Source organism: Micropterus salmoides, unplaced genomic scaffold, assembly GCF_014851395.1.
Source record: "Micropterus salmoides isolate LMB-PRFRI ecotype aquatic unplaced genomic scaffold, ASM1485139v1 Ms_hic_scaffold_1, whole genome shotgun sequence".
NCBI lineage: Eukaryota > Metazoa > Chordata > Actinopteri > Centrarchiformes > Centrarchidae > Micropterus > Micropterus salmoides.
Genome location: NW_024040040.1, coordinates 17644044 through 17664925, shown reverse-complemented (window position 1 = coordinate 17664925; position 20882 = coordinate 17644044). Strand labels below are relative to the sequence as shown.

General features: G+C 42.0%; 1 protein-coding gene across 10 annotated transcripts in view; it reads left to right on the top strand.

The window, feature by feature from the left end:
* The first annotated feature begins 634 nt into the window (after nucleotides 1-634).
* tns1a (tensin 1a) overlaps nucleotides 635-20882 on the top strand; it is a 106503-nt gene continuing 86255 nt past the window's right edge. For 8 of the 10 annotated variants that reach the window (XM_038721300.1, XM_038721261.1, XM_038721240.1 and 5 more), the window contains exon 1: nucleotides 635-1483. In XM_038721300.1, the coding sequence (XP_038577228.1) occupies nucleotides 1388-1483 (96 nt within the window). In that variant the 5' untranslated portion in view covers nucleotides 635-1387. Of the gene's footprint in view, nucleotides 1484-10594; nucleotides 10890-20882 lie in introns of those variants that run through there. The other 2 variants (XM_038721203.1, XM_038721220.1) reach the window with 2 other exon arrangements.

Genomic DNA, 20882 nt, shown 5'->3' with positions numbered 1-20882 from the left:
CTCCTCTCCTCTTCTGCCATCCTCTATCCTTTCTTTCTCTCTTCCCTCCTTTTCTCCCTTCGACCCAGTTTTCCGCAAACACTACAATCATCTCACTCTCTGCCTGCCTTGTACCCGTCTTGCACCGTGACGGTTGCTGTGTGTTCTGTTTTGTGTGTGTATATTGCGCATGCTGGTGTGTGTGTGTGTTCCCCAGTAGCCTCTGCTCAATATTCTCAAACACATTCCCCCCTCCTGCCTCTCCTCCTGCGATTCGCTGCCATCCTTTTTGTCATTCTTCTCCTCTCCTGATGTCTCTCATCCATCCATCTTGACTCCATTCACTCTTTCAGTACATTCTGTTACTCCTCCACCTCTCCCAGTGATCACTACTTGATGCGCACTTTCGTTCATACGCACATTCCCGTCTTCTCTTCGGCGACCCTGGCGTCAACTCTGAAATATAAACACTGAATGAACACACTCAATCAATCATTATCAACAGAAACCCCGTCTGTTTTCCATCTTTTCTCTCTCTCTCTCTTCCAATCGTTATGTTCCCAGTCATTTCTCCTTTTCTCCCCCCTCCTCACTCTTTTGCTCCCCTCCTCCTGCGCTGGCTGAGTAAGTGCTGCAGCATCAGTGCATGTGTGTATGTGTGAGAGAGCAGCACAGAGAGACTGAGAGAGAAAGAGAGAGATGAGTGTGTGTAAACGGAGTGTGTAAGCGCGAAGCACCGGGAATCCTGAGCCTGGAGGAGAGCCGTTTGACGTGAGGGGGGCTCTTCTGCCTGTGGATGTATGTGCCAGGACAGCGGGTTTTTTTGTGTTGCAAACGAGCGTTCATGTGCGTGAATGTATGTGTGTGAGAGACAGTGAGTGTGGGCATGCCAGCGCGCGTGTGTGGATGTGTAACAGTGTCGTCGATCAGCGACGGGCTCTTCGCATTATGCAGCCGACGGTGCTCATCACACTTTGAGGACTGACTCATCTAGACCGGGGCTGTGGAGACAGAAGAGACGAAGAAAGAGAAAGGCAGATTGATGGAAAGACAGAAAGACAGTTTTATGCTGTTGGGTCCCTCTAGACCGTCCAAGGGTCTACTCCATTTGTGGGACGCCAGTAGCTTCACAGTGGCCCCCCTTGTTCCCCCCCTACAAATTGGAATTGCAGACACATAGCCCGACAGGTAGCCAAAATTGCCAAAAAACCCTGAAAGGAAAATAAATCCCCTGTCGTCATCTGTCTTGCAAGAAGGTTTTTGGTTCATTTCTGCTCCTCTGACTAGGACAAGAGGGTCTCCTGTCTCCTCAGGTTCTTTCTACGCTTGACATCGCTCTTTTCACGGGGGTTGCAGGATCCTATCCAGGAGATAAGAGGCTGGCAGACGAGACGGGACAAACGCAGGCATGGCTCGCCTCAACTGGTGCCTGGCTGCCGTCATCAGCTGGGGCAAGTTCCTCTTCGCCTGCTTCTTTCCTCTGCGGGGGGCCAAGCGAGACAAGGTAAGACTTCACGGAATGGGGGGGGAAGGGGTTGCTGCGAATGAGAAGGGATTAAATATTCTTGGACGAGTTCCTCACATGTCGCCTTTCATGTCTCACTTCAACCCATGCAGGTGACTTTCTTCTACAATAAATGCCCCAAAATTATATATATAAGGAATTCTCACCCCGCATGAAATATACATCAGGATGGGCCTTGTTCTCAATCATACCACCCAACCATTACATGCATACTGCCAGATTTACTCACACCACTAAATGACGTAGCTCTGAAAACAAGCTTGGTGACTGGTCATGGACCATGGGGCTCTGGAAGACTGGTTGGTGCCTCTCTAAGTGCTGATTCAAGGTCAGTGTTACATCTCCAAGTGGTCTCCAGGCAGCTGCTCCAGATAAATATGGTGGGGAACCATGGGGATCATAGATTTTGGATTTGCTACTAGAGTCAGGCACTTGCAGCAACCACCTGGAACAAATGGTAGTTGCTCCTGATACGTAGGGTCACCTTGCATTCACAGCTGCAGAATTGTAATGCACCATTATTGGGGTTATGTGTATTCCCAACTTTTGATTTCCCGCTGTTCATCTCCTGCCATTGCATGTCCTTCTGTGTTTGTTCGTTTTTGATGAAGGGGGTTGTGAGTCTTTCATCGCTGCGCCATATTCCGATGATCATATGGCACATGTATATGATCAAGAAAGGCCAAACGGAGTTCATTGAATGGGATAAGCTGAATGCACATACTCTGTTTCTTTGTCTTTATTTCCCCCGGATCCAATGTTATTAGCACAACCTGGATCACAATCTTTGCTATTTTTTTGTTCTTTTTTAGAAGATAATAAATCATGTGTAACAACTCAGGTATGTCTAAATGGCATTTCCTCTTACACACACTTGCACATGCACTTACACACATGCGAGGACACCAGAAACAGTGCTGGAGGTGATCCTCTGATGAATGGTGATGGGTAGGATCAATTTTGGAGGGGATTTATTCCTAACCCTGAATTTTTTTTAACAACATGAGCAAATCTAGAGCAAAGCGATATATTTTTTTATAGCACTTGTCCTAAGGCAGGATACACTGTCCAAATCAGCTTGATGCGCCGCATCCTCAGCAGTTTTTAAAAATAATCTGTCCCCTAGCGAGAATATTATCACAAAGTAAAGACACCTTTTGGGACTTTCATATGCCCTCATATCTTTCATTTTCATCTTCATCCTTGGCAAATTTGGCATCATGACAAGCTTCGATCCCAAACGTAAATGCCAATCAAAAGGTTTGAAACTTGAGTGTTGCAGTGCTGTAATTCTCCCTCGACATGCGAGCTCTCTGCTGTTGCGTATGAGAACCGTTTTGGGCAGCGGCGGTGTTATAAAGTCCAGTGATGATGGGATTTTGTTCATAGTGACGGCGTAGCATGCAGTGCTGCAGCCGCCCGTCTCTTCAAGCTCCAACACCCTCCCACCAGCACCAACACCAGCAGCAACCCCCCCCCCCGCCCCATTGCCGCAGCTCCTTATCTCTACACCCGCGCTCAATCCCACCACACTCCCCTTGTCGCACTCTCTCAGATGTGTGTGTAAATGTGTGTGGAGCTTGTTAGACACACACACACACGCTCATTTTATATCTCCTCAACCCTGTACAATGAATCCCCAACCTATTATGTTCATTCAGTCACAGCTTTTGCTCAGCCTGTCCTCAGCATTGGCCTTTTTCCCTTTCGTTTGAATGTTTCTCACTCTTATATAAAAGCTAGCAATAAATCAAAGTAATACATTAAGGTTTTTGCACCATTTTTCCATATAGACATTATAGTGAGGGGTGCTTCAGCCACATCTTCATCTCTTGTACCTACACTGTAAAACGGGACAGATGCTTGCCACCGGGGATGTGTCCCTGTAAAGGTATGGATTCTGTACACTCACGCATGTTCTACATTTGTACCCTTGTTCCGTATACTTGGGAAGGAACATTACATAGTGTGGGTCAATTTGTGTTCCTACATTAGACCCAATGATAAAAGTGTTACTGCCAATAGAGTCCTGTGAGCTATAAGAATATTTCAACTTGTTTGCTCTTGTTTTAGGGATTTTCCAAAATCAAGGTTATTTCTGTGTGAGGTTAGCACCCTGCTCTAATCTTTCTTGTTTCTGGATATAGAAAGTAATGTCTAGAATTATATGGGAAACCCACTGATATATTCTTACTGCAGTGGCAGAAAATTATGTTTTTAGGACTCAAAATACACAGATATTGCATGAGAGAGCAGTTTTACTCTGATAATTTGGCAAAAATATTTCCCTTTCCCTCAGTCCAGCAACAATACATTCTTGTTGTTCCATCACTTGGGAGAAACATGCATTTGCCAGTGCTGTGTAGTTGTCAGTATATGCAGGTTCCACATGTAAGATCATCATCAAAACTTGGGAAGTTTCTTTCCAACCCTATCAACTTGTTTTTGCTTTTTTTAAATCACTAACAAATGCAGCATAACATATGGTTGCTAAAGTTCTCACAAAGGTTTTAGCCAATTGTTGCTGCTGGCTGATCACTATTAGATTTGTTAAGTGACCAGTAGGGCTCCTTGTTTAACATCTGTATTAAAGAAAAGTAGTTGGACATAAACTGTAAGGGAGCTCTTCAGTGGCCCAATGTCGTTTGATTGGACATATAGATAAGCAAGGATTTTAGGATGCTGTTTGCAGTGTAGTATGACAACCATTCAGTCTGTTGTCACTCCAGCTGCAGCACTAGAGCTGGTCACGTGAGCAACTGGGAGGTGAAAGTGGAGAGGTAAGCCTCTGTGTCTTCCCTCCAAGGACCGCTGTGAGGTGTTCAGTTTCCATGGCAACGTGGCTCACAGTCCCCACATGATAGGGCCGGGTTACAACAAGAGACAGGCTCGGAATATTGTTGGTATGTGTGTGTGTGTGTGTTTGACTGTAAATGTTTGGTGGTTTTGTAAGAAAGATCCGGGAAAACAGAGCGGGAGGTAGAGGTATGATGTGTAAAGGTTTTCTCCATGTGTGTTACTATGGTGACACTATTGTGGTACTTTGGAAGGGTAACCTTCTCCTCTTCTCTCCTCCCCTAAATTCCATCTCATCCTCACATCCTGTCTCCTCTTCTCTCCAGTTTCTTTTCCTTTCTGCTTCTTTCCTTTTTTTCATCGAATCTTCCCCAACACGTCCCCATGTCTCCTCTCCTTCCCTCTCTTTCATGTTCTGTTTCTTTTCTTTTATCTAATTTCCTCTCCTATTGTCTCCTTTATTCTCCTCTCCACTCTTTTTGATTTCTGTCCTTTCCTCTCCTTTTTCTCTTTCTGTTTCCTTCCTGAATTTCCTCTTGTGTCCTTTCATTTCCTCTCTTTTCCCTCTTGTCTCCTTTCCTCTTTTCTCCTCTCCCCACCCTGTTTCCTCTCCTTCCTTCTCCTTTTCTTTCATTTAATTTAATTTTCTCTCATCTCCTTTTGTCCCATCTCACCAGTTTTTTTTCCTTGTGTTTCTTTACTTCTGATTCATCTAATTTCCTTGCCTTTGGGTGTCTCCTTTCCTCTTGTTTCCTCATCTAACCCTTTGTTTTCTCTCCTCTGTAGTTTGTGTTTACATGCCTCCCTATTCATTAAACTAATGTCCCCCCAGGCAGTAAATTCATACCAGGCAGTACTGCAGACAGCCAAAAGAGAAGCGGGTGATGGGAAAGCTGTCAGCTGAATGACTCCTTACTCCTTAATGCCTCTCCAACATATGCATGAAAAACTCATTCATTGCTCATTGTATTTATCACATGCTCCCAACTTACCTTCCACACTGAGTAATATCCGCCGACCGTGGTGAGCGGTGTACAGGTACCGCGCCCGGAGAATTGCAGACTTCTGCCCTGAATGGCTCACTGTATTCTGGGCCCGGCGTTCAGCATGATGGATGCTTTGTTATTCTAGCATTAAAGCTTTAATGTGATGGATTCTCCAGCGACAGAAGAAGAGAGTGCAGAGTCAATGTGGAACTTATATTTTTTCTCTCTTTTCTCTTTTTCCACTTCTTCTCTTCTTATCTATCTTAATTTATGTTGAAGCTGTATATCTAGTATAACCAAAATATTTGGACATCTTGTCGAGGGTGTGTTTGTGTTGGTGGAGCTGGTGATCAAATGTCACACTGTCAGTATATTTACATGTGTATCAGAGTTCCTCCAACCTTAAAATAGGTACGTCAGGCTGCTAATTTCATGTCTGGGTTTTAAAAGACAGATTTACTCTCCCATGATGGTCTAAATTTCATTTTCCGCTAGTACTATTCTATGGGAAACAAAGTATATGTGCAATGTGTGTGCGCTTTTGCCTGCCTGCCTGTGTGTTTTCAGTGAGCTCTGGCATGTCGCATTGGGAATAAGGGAATAAGAACCTGACCTCACTGTGCAAAAATGTTGTACTGAGAAAATACACCACTCCCAATAGCAGACCCAAAATCAATCCTTTTTGCAGGTAGTAAAGTCACTTAAATAGCCATTTTGGCTGCATCCAGACAGAAAAAAAACAACATAAGATGCATGCATGAGCTGTATATGTACATTTCTAAAAGCACTGCTTACTCTTAGCCATCTGCAGAGACTGTCTGAGAGTTGGTTGGAGGCCACTAGAGGCTGCTAGCAACCCAGTTTAGACCAGTCGACTGCAGGGAAAAAGTGGCTATCATGTATCAAACACAGGCACCAAATCCATTTAGAAACCAGGAGTTAACATGACAACCAGTAGCATTTCCCCCAATGTGTCCACACTGTTCTCTTTGCTGACATTATGTTAACAGGACACACACGGAAGGAGACACACACACACACACACAAACACACACAGATTATGTGTCAGGTTAGCCTATGGATTGAGGTAACTGTAACAGTGGAAGTGATGGAGTGCAGCAGGGATCAATAGAGGGTGTTTTCTCAAAATGAATTGGCTCTTAGCCCTTTATGGATCTGACTGTGGAGTGATTTAATATGTCTGCACCACTGATATAATGTTGATTCAGTGCTGTACTCCTATAGATGTACACATGCACATAGCAATCCCCCACTCAGGTGCTCCGGGAATGTTTACATACATGCATGTAAAAAAATATTTTGTATACTGGTATGCACACACAGAGGATCCTGAAAGATGAAAAACACACATAGAGGGAAATGTTGGTTTGAAAGTGTAGAATGTAAATAGTGACCTATATGCATAAGAAAAATATTTTTAACAATACCATAATGCAAAATTCGAATGAATAAAAGAATAAAGAAAAAATAATCCTGATTTAATATGATGCTTTTACAAAGTGTCAACACAACTGACATCAGGTCAAAAAAGTCACCCATCTTATAACAAACACTGCTTTTGGAGCAGGAAAACTGAACCTACGTCAGTTTTCAGGAAGCTTCATTGTAGCCTGCAGGGATGGTTTCAGCTATTATGGGTACTTTTCCAAAAGCCTTGCTCCACTGATATATTAAGATGGGTATTTTACATTGTTACATTTAGAGTATAATATAGAATTTTTTACTTGAATTAACTCAACTAGTGAGTGACTTGACACTGAAAACATTAACATTAATTACAGCGATGTTAATCAAGATTTTTATGGTGTTGTCATCTTTATAATGCTAAAGAATACGATTAAAGAAACTGTTCTGACATGAAGTTCAGTTCCCTCATCTTGGAGAGGACTACTCAGGACTACGCAGAGAGCTTTATAATGTCAGAGGAAGTAGTTATCACATCCTGGGATTGGAAACTACATATTTTTCCAGAAAGAAAGAAAATAGCAATTGAATGCATTATGGGAGGTATAAGAGCCAGTGGTTTACTTGAAATCACTTACTGTCAGATGAGACACCATAGTCAAATAGCCCCCCCCCCCCCCAAATTTAGTCATATCAAAATGAAACTTTACAAGCTGATAGTATACATTTCTAAAATCGTTATTTATATATATAAATTTTTCATATGCAAGTGAGGTATTTTCTCATTAAATATGCACTGATTTGCACATCACACAAATCTGTTCAGCACATTGTGGAGACAAGATTAATTTTTTTGGTTTTATTGTGATAGTGTAGTGAATGGCCCTATGGTGGCCTGTAGGTTTCAGGGCAAATACAAAAGCCACAACATGAAAACAAATACCACAACACGAATACAAACGCCACAACATGAACACAAAAGCCACAACAAAATACAAACGCCACAACACAATTACAAAAGCCACAACACGAACACAAAAGCCACAAAACAAATTCAAAAACCACAACGGAAATACAAATGCCACAACACAATTACAAAAGCCACAACACGAACACAAAAGCCACAAAACAAATTCAAAAACCACAACGGAAATACGAATGCCACAACACGATTACAAAAACCACAACGGAAATACAAACGCCACAACACGAATACAAAAACTACAACGGAAATACAAACGCCACAACACAAATACAAAAAGCCACAACACAAATACTAAAGGCCACAACGGAAGTTGACAACGAAAGAGACACTTTGTAACAGTGGATTACTCTCCATGGAACACAGCTACACAGTAGTACATTGGCAGTGTAGCCGTCCCATTCAGGAGGTCTGGGTTCGAATTACATAAAGAACATTCTTTTTCAGACTTTTTCCGCATAATAGGGAGCGTTTTTCATGGAATGTGACGTCACGTAAAAACTATTAATAGGGGGTGCTGCAGCACGCTCCGCACACCTTTGTATAAGTATAAAGTCATCTCCGTGGTAAACTGAGACTCCTTGCTTTTTGTTTAGCACATTTTGAGTCTATTTTTGATGCTAATCTGCACAGACAGCTGTTTAATTCACACAAATATCCCGCTGTATATTATTTGACCAGAACAGAAGTATTACTTATTTATCAAACGGGTAAGAAGTTCTTCTTCCATGTAGGCCTACATTTACTAATTTGGCAGACACTATTATGCGGAAAAAGTGTACCTGAAAAAGAATGTTCTTTCTACAATTCAAACCCAGACCTCCTGAATGTGGGACGGCTACACTGCCGATGTACTACTGTGTAGCTGTGTTCCATAGAGAGTAATCCACTGTTACTAAGCGTCTCTTTCGTTGTCAACTTCCGTTGTGGTTCACTTCCGTTGTGGCCTTTTGTATTCGTGTTGTGGCGTTTGTATTTCCGTTGTGGTTTTTGAATTTGTTTTGTGGCTTTTGTGTTTGCGTTGTGGCTTTTGTAATCGTGTTGTGGCTTTTGTGTTCGTGTTGTTGCGTTTGTATTCGTGTTGTGGCTTTTGTATTAGGCCTAAAACTGGCCACCGTAATGGCCAGTTTAAAAAATATTGTTTTTTCATGGATTTATTGAAAATACACCAGTCATATGTGTGACCAACCCTTTTCCCCCACAATTTTACAGATAAAATGCAACACAAAATGAGAACGTTAAAAGATATGTAAATGTAAATGCTCCGTACTTGTATAGCGCCTTTCTAGTCTTTTCGACCACTCAAAGCGCTTTTACACTACATCTGCATTCACCAGTCACACACATTCATACACTGAGCCTAAGTGCTCAAACGGAAACTAACATTCACACTCATTCGTACACTGGCGGAATAGCCGCCAGGGGCAATTCGGGGTTCAGTATCTTGCCCAAGGACACTTCGACACGCAACCAGGGGGAGCCAGGCATTGAACCGCCGACCTTCCGATTAACGGCCAACCCGCTCTACCTCCTGAGCCACAGCCGCCCCATAAGTGTAAGTTTTCTGGAAGATGCATAGAATAGTGTAATGGTATAGTAACCGCGCATCCTGGGTTTGCCTAATTAATGAGGATATAATAAAAGGGACAATCCAAAGTCCAAACTTATGAATTTTGACATTCTTATTTATTTTGAACATTTTGCTGTAACACATCACACAACATAAAATGCCTCCCTACATCCCTCCCCTCCCTCCTGATGGCAGCAAAGATAAAAAAAATGGGGATTTATTCATCTCATATCATGCCTAACTTTAGTGAATCATAACATATCAAGTATGAAATTCATCTGCAGGTGATCCGGTTGAAGATGAGACTGAATTTTCCATCAGTGTCAGATTTTGAGCAATGACAAAGGCCAAAATGTGGCCTGCAACAGACTAGGTAAACCTAGTTTTTAGCCAAGCCGATTTCCAGAAATGCCTTTTGCTATGTGGTATTGCATATCGTAAAATGGTGAACACTACTGAAAAGACGAAAGTCTAAGCCTTACGATAGGCCCAGTCAGTAAAACTGACTTTTCAAATGGGTCCAGTAGTATGCGAGATTAGCTGGGGACAGATACACACACTCACATGCACATTTCGCCTGGAGGGCATAATAAAATCCCTGGAGGGGATAATAAAATAGCATTAAAGGTTACAGGTTTTCAGAAGAAGAAGATGTTATGTTGGTTTTCCTGCAAAAATATAAAGGATGTCACTGCTTTAATTGCACGAATAGTAATATATTCATTATTGTGTGCACATAGATTTTCTGAGGCTGCATGTGCTGTATTATGCAATATCTGTATACCACAGTGATGAGAACAGCCATATTTTCTAGTCGTCCCACCAACTTCTGCAGCGAGTACCTGTTAGCTTTTCATTGTTTGAGGATCGCCCGGCCACATGGCAGCGTCACAGCAGCTGGCGAGTCCTGCAGATATTTTGAAGGAGCAGAGGAGATTTGGGAACAGGAGGGGGGTTGCCGATGAAAAATTGAAGTGACATTAGCGCAGACATGAGCGAGCATGCTTGCAGAGGAGAGGTGGAGGGAAAGAGAGGTGAGGTATGCAACACAAGGAAGCCAAAGGGGTGGAGGGTGGTCAATGAATAGAGAGTTTGTGTGTGTGTGTGTGTGTGTGTGTGTGTGTGTGTGTGTGTGAGGGTTAAAGGGAGAGACAGGAAAGGAGGGGCTAAAAGGGATCATTTGAGGAGAGGGGAGTTTTGGGAGGGAGAAATATAAAGGCCAGGATTCACCTCCCCCCTTTCCTCCATAGAATAAAGTTACCACACTTCAGGAGGGACAGAGAGGAGGGCAGAAGTGAGTGAGAGAAGAAGAGAGAGAGAGAGAGCAAGAGAGTGAGCGAGCTAGCTCAGATGCGAGAGACTGACTAAGGCCATCAGAGAGAGGAAAACGAGAGCAGCCTTCCCTTCCCCACCCTCTGTGCACCTCGCACGTCTGGCATGGATCTGTGTCGCGGAGGCTTGCGCATAACCGTCGGGAATTTCTGGGAATACCGTGGATTTCTGCCGTGAGCCTGGAAAGCCCTTGAGTGGCACTTTATTTCCAGGATGCCCTCCGTCTCTCTGTCTCTGCCCTCCGCTCTGGCAGGGAGAGCCAGGACTTGGGTTTGCCTTTCCTGCATGTTTTGGGTAAGAAATCACAGATGGGGATGTGTGCAGCTCCAAGCGATCAGCAAGAGGTCAGCACCAACATGGGGAAAGGTCTAGACTTTCAGAGAGTCAACAAAGTGCTGTAGTGCAGTTTTCCTGCTCACAGTTTTATCACATGTTCTAAATGACCTTCACTGGGGTTGTCATGTGGGCGGTTATGTTTATGTGTGAGGTGAACAGTTCAACATCGTCACTGATGCTTCTGGCACTTGTGTGTGTTCCCTGTTATTGGCTGAAAGTTAAACATAATGGCTGTTTTTTTTAAACAAGTCTGGTTCAGAATTTACAAAGTTTTACACAGGTCAAATACCATTTTAACCAAACCTAAAGATTAGATTTCAGAACATTCTTCATCTGTTGGTCACTAGAGGTCAAGTTCTGATCTTCTTGTCACACGAGAGAGCACGGCGGGAAAATCAGTAGTTGACTCTGTTCCGTGATCCAGGCAGGGCTAATCTAGTTGACTGCTCTGTGGCGACTCGCATCGCCGTATTCTTGCGTCGGGTCCACGCGGCCTTGGCACTAGAGCTATTTCTGGTTTCTCCTGTATAATTTAATCTGCTGCTGCTCGCTTCTCCTCCTATCTGGGACTGACTGAGTGTGTCAGGAACCGGGGGCTTTCCACGCAGCATCTTGGTGAAAAAAAAGAAACAAAGTAAAGAAAAGACAAAGAAAGAAAAAAGTCAAGCACGCCAACACAACCCCTGGACATGTGTGAAGATGTGTGTGGACATGGAAGCATGTTAATATTGGTATAAGTACAAGTCTTTTTCAGGGTTTAAGCCTGCAGTATCGTTTGTATTCATGAAACCCTCCTCCTATATATATGTAATGCAATTTGTGCCTTTTAAGATGCTCTTCAGCTACATAATCATATATTAAAGGGAAAAATCTGGGCTTTTTATGTGTAAACATATTGCCGCATCACACATTACCTCCTTTTTAATGCTCCTAGCTGCTGTGTAACACCGTCTTTATTGGAAAAGTAGGTGGATTTATTGCTTTTTTTGTTGTAAAATGTATACAGTGTGTAATGATCGCACCCAAGTGTTAAATGAGGCATCTGCCCTACTTTTCCGTAGCTTGCAGTGCAGAAGAGGGCCATTTAGATGCAAGGGGGAAAGAAGCAGAGTAGAGGCAAAGCTCCCACGCAGTTCATATGCAAAGTGAGATATTGACTCGCCCAGATGCAAGGCTTCCAATCCAACATTATCACCCTTCAAATCGACAACAAAAGCAGATGAGCATTGGGGAGGAAAGAGGGGGGGAGAGAGATGAGTTTTGTGAGGTGTGACATCAGCAGAGAGGGAGGAGGAGGAGGAGTAACGAGAAAAGGCTGAGTGACGTGCAAGAAGCGGGTTCTAAGAAAGCTCCTCAAATACATGCTATTAATAATTTATGACCCCCCCCCCACACACAGAGAGAATATTATATTTGACATGCTGACAGAAACAGCCACAAATGCAGGCTAGTTCCTACAGCACTGGCCAAATACTTCTGAGCTCATTACTGCTCTACAATATGCTAAGCAGCTCTGCTATGAATAACAACACCCGCTATTTGACACAGCACCGGCGATGTGATTTTCAACATATTCAGTGAAGAATTTCCTGCCAGTATTTACCCAAGTGTACCCAGGGTGCTCCATTAATATCAGGGATTATGGTCATGGTATTCTGCAGTATCACAAGTTGGACTACAGACCTCAGGTGTTTTCCTGTGCCAACTACTCCATCTATTCCATTATTCCATCGTTCCTGTCTCTCTTCTAAAATAGTGAAGCAAGCATAAAATAGCGCAAGTAACTGGTTGTGCATTTTTGAGTTGCTTTGCCTTTTTTAAAATTGCACTATTTTGGCCCATGTAAATGACTACTATATTTGTGTATGATACAGAGTTTGACTTAATGAAGCATTTGTAGGGCTTTTTAATTTTTTTTTTTACATGCATTGATAATGTATGCAAACCTACCAAAACACTCCCGGACAAAAAAAATCATGGTGTTGTCGAACGCATTTCATCAACTGTCAATCAATCTGGGAGTCATAACAGGTTTCGATTTTTGTTTGTTTTTTGATTTTGGCTACCCTTCTGTTTGGATTTTGTTCAAGGATTGGGCCAAAATGGACTAACTAATTAAAAAATTGCTGTATCTTAAAGGTCCACTCCACTGATTTTAGTCAAGGACACAAGTTTACTTGGGCAGTATAACTCAGGCAGTGAAAACGGTTGTATGATGTCGTCTGGAGTAATCGTGAGAAAAGGAAATATTCAGGGGGTTTGGGGTTTGAAAGACATGGACATTTGCAAGGCAGGGAGGGTCTAATGAAAGATGTTACCAGGTTGGGTTAAGGGAAATGTAGGCTCTAGTAGAGTTTTTTGGCTTGACTTCGACTACAAGTTAGTATAGCTCAGCCTCTGGGGCATCAGTTTTGACCCTTCTGCAAGCCCCTCCATCTTTATGGAAGTCGTACGTATATCAAATCTCTGAAGTGCCCCTTTAAAATGACTTCAGCCTTTCCAGCCACTGTACAAACACACATTGGTAGACTTTAGATCGAGTGGATTCTAAACACTACTGGAAAGCTTTGTTTTAAACAAGTTCTCTCAGTTTTGCATGTGGTATCTGAGTTTCTCAAGCACACTTGTGGACTGTCCAAAGTTAAGTTACTCAGCAGGCACTCAGACCTCAGCACTAACTGTGGCTCCACACTACAGTAAAAGCCCCCAAACAGGGAGATAAAGACGGAAGTCAACAAAGGTAGCCTCTTTTGGATGTGCATCTCAAAATAGCCACTATTAATTGCGGTACATTTATTCACAGTATTGCTCCCAAATATTCATCAAATCTCAGTTTATAAACATTTTATGACCAGAAGCTCAACCGTTTTTTTCAAATGTATATTTACGTTAATAACAGAAATTCTTACTATACACTATGGCAGAGAAGGCTATATAATCAGATGTCTATAAAATGCATCATGATTTGTTAACGTTCTTGTGGTTTATGCAACGCTATATGACTGCAATGATTTCCAGGCACCTCAAAACCTACTTCTGTTTTGTATGTATAGTAATCCAGTACAAGGCAGCTGGAACACTGTAAGTCAAGATCTATGGAAGATCCATCATGTCTTCAGTTGTCTAACAGAGTCCCTTATTGACTGAACAGAATCCCCCAAGAGCTATGAAAATCAATCAGGCTTTGATTGGACCGTTACTGCCTACCACGCCTCCGTGTGTGTCACCTCTGTGTGTGTGGCCTGCCGTGTATTAGGAATGTTATATCCCTCTGCTAGTAAGAGTTTATCAGCTAGCCCTGGCTAGTGATTGGCCTGCGTTGAGTGAGGAGATTCTTCACTAATGAATCAGTCTCGGTGTCTCTATGTGGCGATATTTGAGGTTTTGATGATGAGGTCCACCTCGTCATCAAAACCTCAAAATGAAATTGCATCAGACCTAGTTTTGGTAACAGCCTCCGAAGGGACCGTATGTGCTGTTCAGCTTCCACACGGGCTAACTGTCTGCAGCCACAGATCCCTCCAGCTTACTCTGTGCTCTTGTTTCGAACCAGTGCGTTTGTGCGCGTGTGTGTGTGTGTGTGTGTGTGTGTGTGTGTGTGTGTGTGTGTGTGTATGTGGTACTGTATCTTTGAGAGTCAGACTGTCCTCAGAGAGTGCTGTCTTCACTCTGGCTAAACAATGCTCTGTGTATCTGTGACGAGGTGATTTATATGAGATGTGACCGGGTGCCTCCCTCCAGGCCCCCGGGCCACCACCAGACAGCCCGAGACCCAGCTTCAGCACACTTCCCCTGGGCACTGTGCACTACTCTGCCCCCGCATCTCATACCTGAGTCTGGATCTCTACCCTCAAAGCTTAGCCTAGTAGATGCTGGGTGGGATGTCTGTAAATGATTCAAACATTAAAAAATGCTAATGCCTGACGTTATAGATGGCAAATTTGAAATATGGATGTAGACGTAGTTGAAATAAGTACTATATTACAACTAACACAAAATAATGATTATTTAATTAAAAAGGCCCATCACAGTATGCAGGTGCTCGCAAGGATGTCTACACATTGCTTGTTTTGAGTGACTAACAGCCCAAAAACTGAAGGTATTTGGTTTCCAATTATATAAAATGAAGAAATTAAAGCAAATCCTCACATTTGGAACAGCTAATCTTTGGCATTTACAGTTTGTTTGAAAAAAGTTAAGATAAAATTAGAGGGGTAAACAAATGAGGGGAAAGAAAATACATGTCATGTCAGAAAATACAGAGAAGTGGATTTTCCTTTAATCATTGCTTTTCTGTTCAAAGCCTCTTGAGGCAAATTGTCATTTGTGATATTGGGCTATACAAATAAAAATAACTTGACTTGAATGTATTTCAGGCCTCTGAAAAATTTTTAAATCAGGCAATTAGAAAAGAAAATCACTTTCTGTTTGAACTACACACAACTTAATATGTTCACTGCCTGTAATGCTCCTCTAATGCACTTTTTTTTATGTGGTCATAAGCCAAAAAGGTCGGGAACCACTGGGCTAATTGTACACAAGAAAAAGTTTTTAAATGATGCTCTTTCAACTCTGTGGTCATTTTAAGTCTTTGGTTTGTAGTCGTGTTATATTTGAACTGCAACTAGCGATTACTTTCATTATCAATGAATCTTAGTGTAGAAAATAGCAATAAATGCCCATTAGATATTGCCAGAGCCCATGGTGACACCTTAACATGTCCTGTTTTGTCCAACAAACTGTCCAAAACCCAAACATATTCAGTTTACTATCATGGAAATCAAAGAAAACTAGCTGCTATTTGCATTTAAGAATCTGAAACAGTGGATTTTTGCCATTTTTGCTTTGAAAAAAATGTATCAGTTTTCTCTCAATCCACTAATCAATTAATCAACACGTATCAGCATTTGGGTTCATATCACCCTATTCTTGTGTGTTCCTTGTCTTCGGCAACTTCTTACTGCGTGATTTGAAAATGAATAGTGTGAGCAAGATGTTCAAATGTGAAGGAATAATATAACACACACCTGTACACATGAAGTTGTGGCATGTGTATTAATACTGTATCACTTGCACTGCATGTTTTTTCCCCCTGAGATGGACTCAAAGAGAGGACAACTCATTAGCAAACATGGCATTCTAAGTTCATTAGCAGCAGGCTAATGATCATAAGCGGCCTAGACTTCATGATCACAGCTCATTGATCTCTGTGTGTCTCTGTCTGCACCTGGTATTGATCATATCGCACACTCACGCAAACAGTTTAGCAGCTGCATCCTCACACAAATGTATGTGTGTGTGGGTTTATTTGATGCATCCATATAACATCACGCCCACTTAAGCAAGGAGGTAGTCATAGATGCACATGCTCACACATACACACACACACACACAGTTTCTGGACTTCAAGGAGGGATCTACTACAATCTGGCAACCGGCCCACAGTGTCAGTCCACTGGGATGTTCAGCGCCATAAATAAAACATCCTGAACTCATATCTATGTTCTTGTACACTTATCCATACTCCCATGAAGTATGGGTGTACATAGTGAAAGAAATGTGTTGTATCTATGCCTTAAAATTGTAAAACTCCTGATTGATTTCATTGATTTGTACTTTCCTTCATGTTTGCGATCCCAAAAGAGACTCCCTGGTGACCAAATGTGTCTATTTCCACCAAAAAACACTCTCTGACAGGCTGCTCTTTTTAGTTTAGTTGTAGTGTCATTTGTTGTTTTGGACCAGTCTTATTGTTACTTTTCAATGTTTTAAAGAAAGCTTTCCAAACTGTGCTCATGTATTATGCAGTAATCATATATACTGTGATTATGGGGGCTACTGTGTTGTCAATCACTGATGTGCCCAAAATCACAGTGAAGAAGGCCCCACTGGGATAATAACCCAAAAAATTACTATCCTGATAAGAGATTTCACTCCCCCCTCTGTTATTTCCCCATCTACTGTAAAAATGTGACGCATGGGACACCTCCAACACCCTGGGATTCATGGTTAATAAAGTTTTTAATTTAACGGTCCTCAACATGAAGAATTTTAGGAACCCCTGCTTTTTTTGTGCTGCATAAAGCTGGTGAAAGAAACACGATTTGTCAGTGCAGTACTCATCTAAACCGTCTTGCAGACTGATCTTAGTGGCCCTGCTAATTTGAGCTGTTTGATATGCCAACTGTGTTGAGATCACAGATTCAGAGAGTTTAAAAGTGGAGGCTGCCAATGAGAGCAGAGTTTACAGCGGGGTGACTGGTTCGTCTGCCACACTAAGAATGAATTCAGTCACCGATTTTACACATAAGGAGATAACTACCCAGGTATTGTACAGTTTTCTGAGAAAATAACCCTTATGATGTCATAGTGATGTCATCAAGGTCCACAAAAAATGTATATACTGGTGGTGTGGACATTAAAAGATGCTATTGCGTTGCATTGTGGGAATTTTTGAGTTTGTCTCATGCTAAGGACTCAAATTCAGGATACCTGCTTGGACTTTGATGACTGTATTAAAATCTGTCTCTTGGTAGTCGCCCATCTTAATGGAAGTGCAATTCTAAATCTCTGGAGTGCTCTTTGAAGAAAACAAATTCAGACACATTTTTAAATAAAATTAAACTTTTGGATAAGGCCTTGTACACTCCTGTTTTTTCAGTGTCCGGCTGCTCTCTGTCTCTTCTTTTTTTGTGTGCGTGTGCATTATTTGATATCTGATTGCATATCGTAAAATCAAAGTTTCTTTGCCCTTAAGCCGGTTCATCAAGTCCATCACCATGTTAAGTTCCATATGTTTATGAAAACAGCTCTCTAGAATAGGAGAGTGTATATAATATGGAAATGCTGAGATGCTCACACACAATGATACAAATACCATTCTGGTTCTCATTTTCCTTCCTCCTTTTCTCTCTCGCTCTCTGTCTCACAAAGGCGCCCATTGTTCATGACAGAATTTCAATTTGGTGGAAATTGAAAGCAGGTGTGGCTCTGCTTTTTCATCTCCGGGGGGGTGTGCAGGACTTCTCTCTCCCCAGCCTGTTAGTTTCTGTGGGGCCTGTTCCTCATGCTTGACTTCATTGAGGCATTTTGGTTGGTTTTGGCACTCTTTGTCAATTTTTTTTCCGTGTGACTCATTCGCTCCCTCTGTTCACCTCGTCCATCAGCCATAGCCACTCAGTCAGACGACCATTCACTTCGCTCACTCACTTTCTTTCTCACCTAGTATATATCTTACCCTGACAGCAAAGAGATAATATTTACTGCAGCCTCTAGGACTCCTATGCTGTCAATCTCATCGCCAAGAAGTCTTTTTAGGAGGAATGAAAAAATGAAGCGACAAGATCAACATGAATTTTTATGTTTACATTAGGTTTTTTTGACGAGGACCGCATTTTTTGTGACCAGAGAAGAACATAGAGATCTTCTGCTGAATATTATACAGCAAAACACCAAAGTTAAAAAAAACTCTTTTAGTCTCTGAAGGGCTATATTTATTGCACTATTGTTCCTTTATTGCACATTGGGGGACACTTTGAGTGAGCGAATAATGGGCTACAGGGTTTGTGCTAAATTTCATCATTATGCAAAATGATACCGTACATCCTTATTCCAACATGCCCCTCTTTGTGTTTTTCAACCATTCTTCCAATTCATGCAGAAAGATTTTCCTCTAACTGAGCTATAAATGGAACCACATGTGGCGCTACATTAGAGGAGGCATGTTGGCCATGAATGACACTGGATGTGGGGACGTTTGTGTTGGTGTATGTGTGTCAGTGTGGTTTTGAGTGTCTGGGCCTTAGTCCCAGATGTAGCAGCTCAAAATGCACCTGGCATAAACAGGAAGTTCAGACTACAAACATTTACACTTATATTAAGACTATCTTCTTTTGGTAGGGTGGTGAATGTATATGTGTGGCTTTGAGGACTTTATGGGTCTGATACATATTACAGAGAAAAGTGATACATATAAAATATGTGGTCAGAGCAGATTTATGTCAATAGAACACATTTTGTCTAGAAAAGGCCAGAAAACCACGGTGGGCCGTTTGGGGGTTTCAAAACAATGGATAAACTGTGTTTTTCCATTTCAATGGTCTGATTTGCAGAAGGTTTAGCCATAAGCTCATGTCACATTAACTATGTTGATAACAGAAAGAAAGTTATTGACCTTAAGAAGCTGACTCCTACAATATTTCTTAATCAGCAGCTGTTAGTCAAGTTAGCATAATTACAAGCTAGCAAGCTACAAGCAACTGAGGCTAAAATACAGTACAGAAATAATAGGAAAATTTACTACCTTAAAGTTTTATCATCAAATGGACTAATGGGAAGCTGCATTTTCCTGTAAAATGTGTTTTGGCCACTTGGGGACAGCAGAAACAAGCTTTACACAAATAAATAACACAATATTTACAACCAACTTGTTAGCTTGTGCCTACACATCCAGCAAATAAATTACGGAGCAATATTAGCCTTTCTTTGGAGTCGTGTTTGTGTCCACTAGGCGAATGTAAGTCTAATATTGACTCTCATTCCAGCTCTGTTTCTTGTCTCCACTAATCTTGTGGAAAATATCTGCTACTTTAGCTGGTAAATGCTCCACTACGTTCACCAGCTGGCTGCTCACTTTGTGTGTCTGTCATTTGGTGCTGGGCAGGTTAGTGTAGTCTGTGAGTTCATCACAAGAGAAGCTCCTGTCATGTGATCCATTGTTAATATGAAAATATTGATTATAGTTACTCGTTTAGTAACTTTTTAAAGCTACTTAGCTGCTAGCTAGCCAGTGAGGCTCAATATCAGTTTTTCGATAACAGTCAGACAGAAATATTACCTCAAAATTGTAACTTATAGCTTTTTAAAGTCTTGAAAATCTCTGCGAATGTTTTCCAAGTAGGCTAGGGAGTAGGGAGTGAATTGGTAGATATTTATCTGGTCTGAGTCCTATCATTTGTCAATGGCCACCATGAGAAAATAAAACTCATCCTCATAAATGGTGTCCCTCCTAATCTCGTGTCTTCTATGTTCCTATGACACCTTTATCTGTATGTCTAGCTGTACATGCATGACTGAATACATGCATCTTTTGTGACTGGTTATATGTGCCAGGATTTGTGTTCATGCGTTGCCGTAAATGAGCAGAAGCAAAGTGCAGTGTCTTTGAGAGAGTTGCACCCCCCCTCACTCCCTTCCTTTCACTTCCCGCCTGCTCCCACATCTTGGCTCTAAGTGGGGTCGCGGTTCGAGGTAGCATAGTGATGCTTTTCATTAGCTAAGTGCAACTGGGGGAGAGGAGCACAGAGCCTTGATTTACTAGGCCTGCTGTCTATAAGCCTGAACACACACACACACACACACACACACACACAGAAACACCTTCTCTCCTCTTCCTCCATCCTTGGCTCTTAGACTGTTCACTCTATCCCTGTATCCCCCTCTTTCTCTCCATGTACATCTATTTTCCTTCCCCTCTCTATTCGTCTTCTCCTTTCTCTCCCTCACAACTCTCCTGTCCATTTTCACTTTCTGGCCCCTCCTGGGATTCTCCTCCTAACACGACACAGAGGACAGGGCTTGTGATTTTTCAGCTTTCTGTATCGGCTTGTCTTTTGGATGGCTGCTTTCAGATGTGTATGTCGAAATTTCTGTTTTACTAGGAGTCCAAAACAGAGCTTTCAGTAGAGATCCGCACCTTCAAAAAACTGACTCCAAGTTTCCATGACTGTAATTTCATTAGCTGTAATTATTGTGAAATAATCATCCTGCTTTTATCTTGATTTCAGCATGACAGTTGTCTGGTTTTATTCATGATAGTACAGGAGTCTGTTGATTTTCTTGATTTTGGTGACACCCATGGTAAAAAATGGCCACTACTTCGCTAGTGGAACACACACACACACGCACATATATATATATATATATATATATACGTATGTGTGTGTGTGTGTG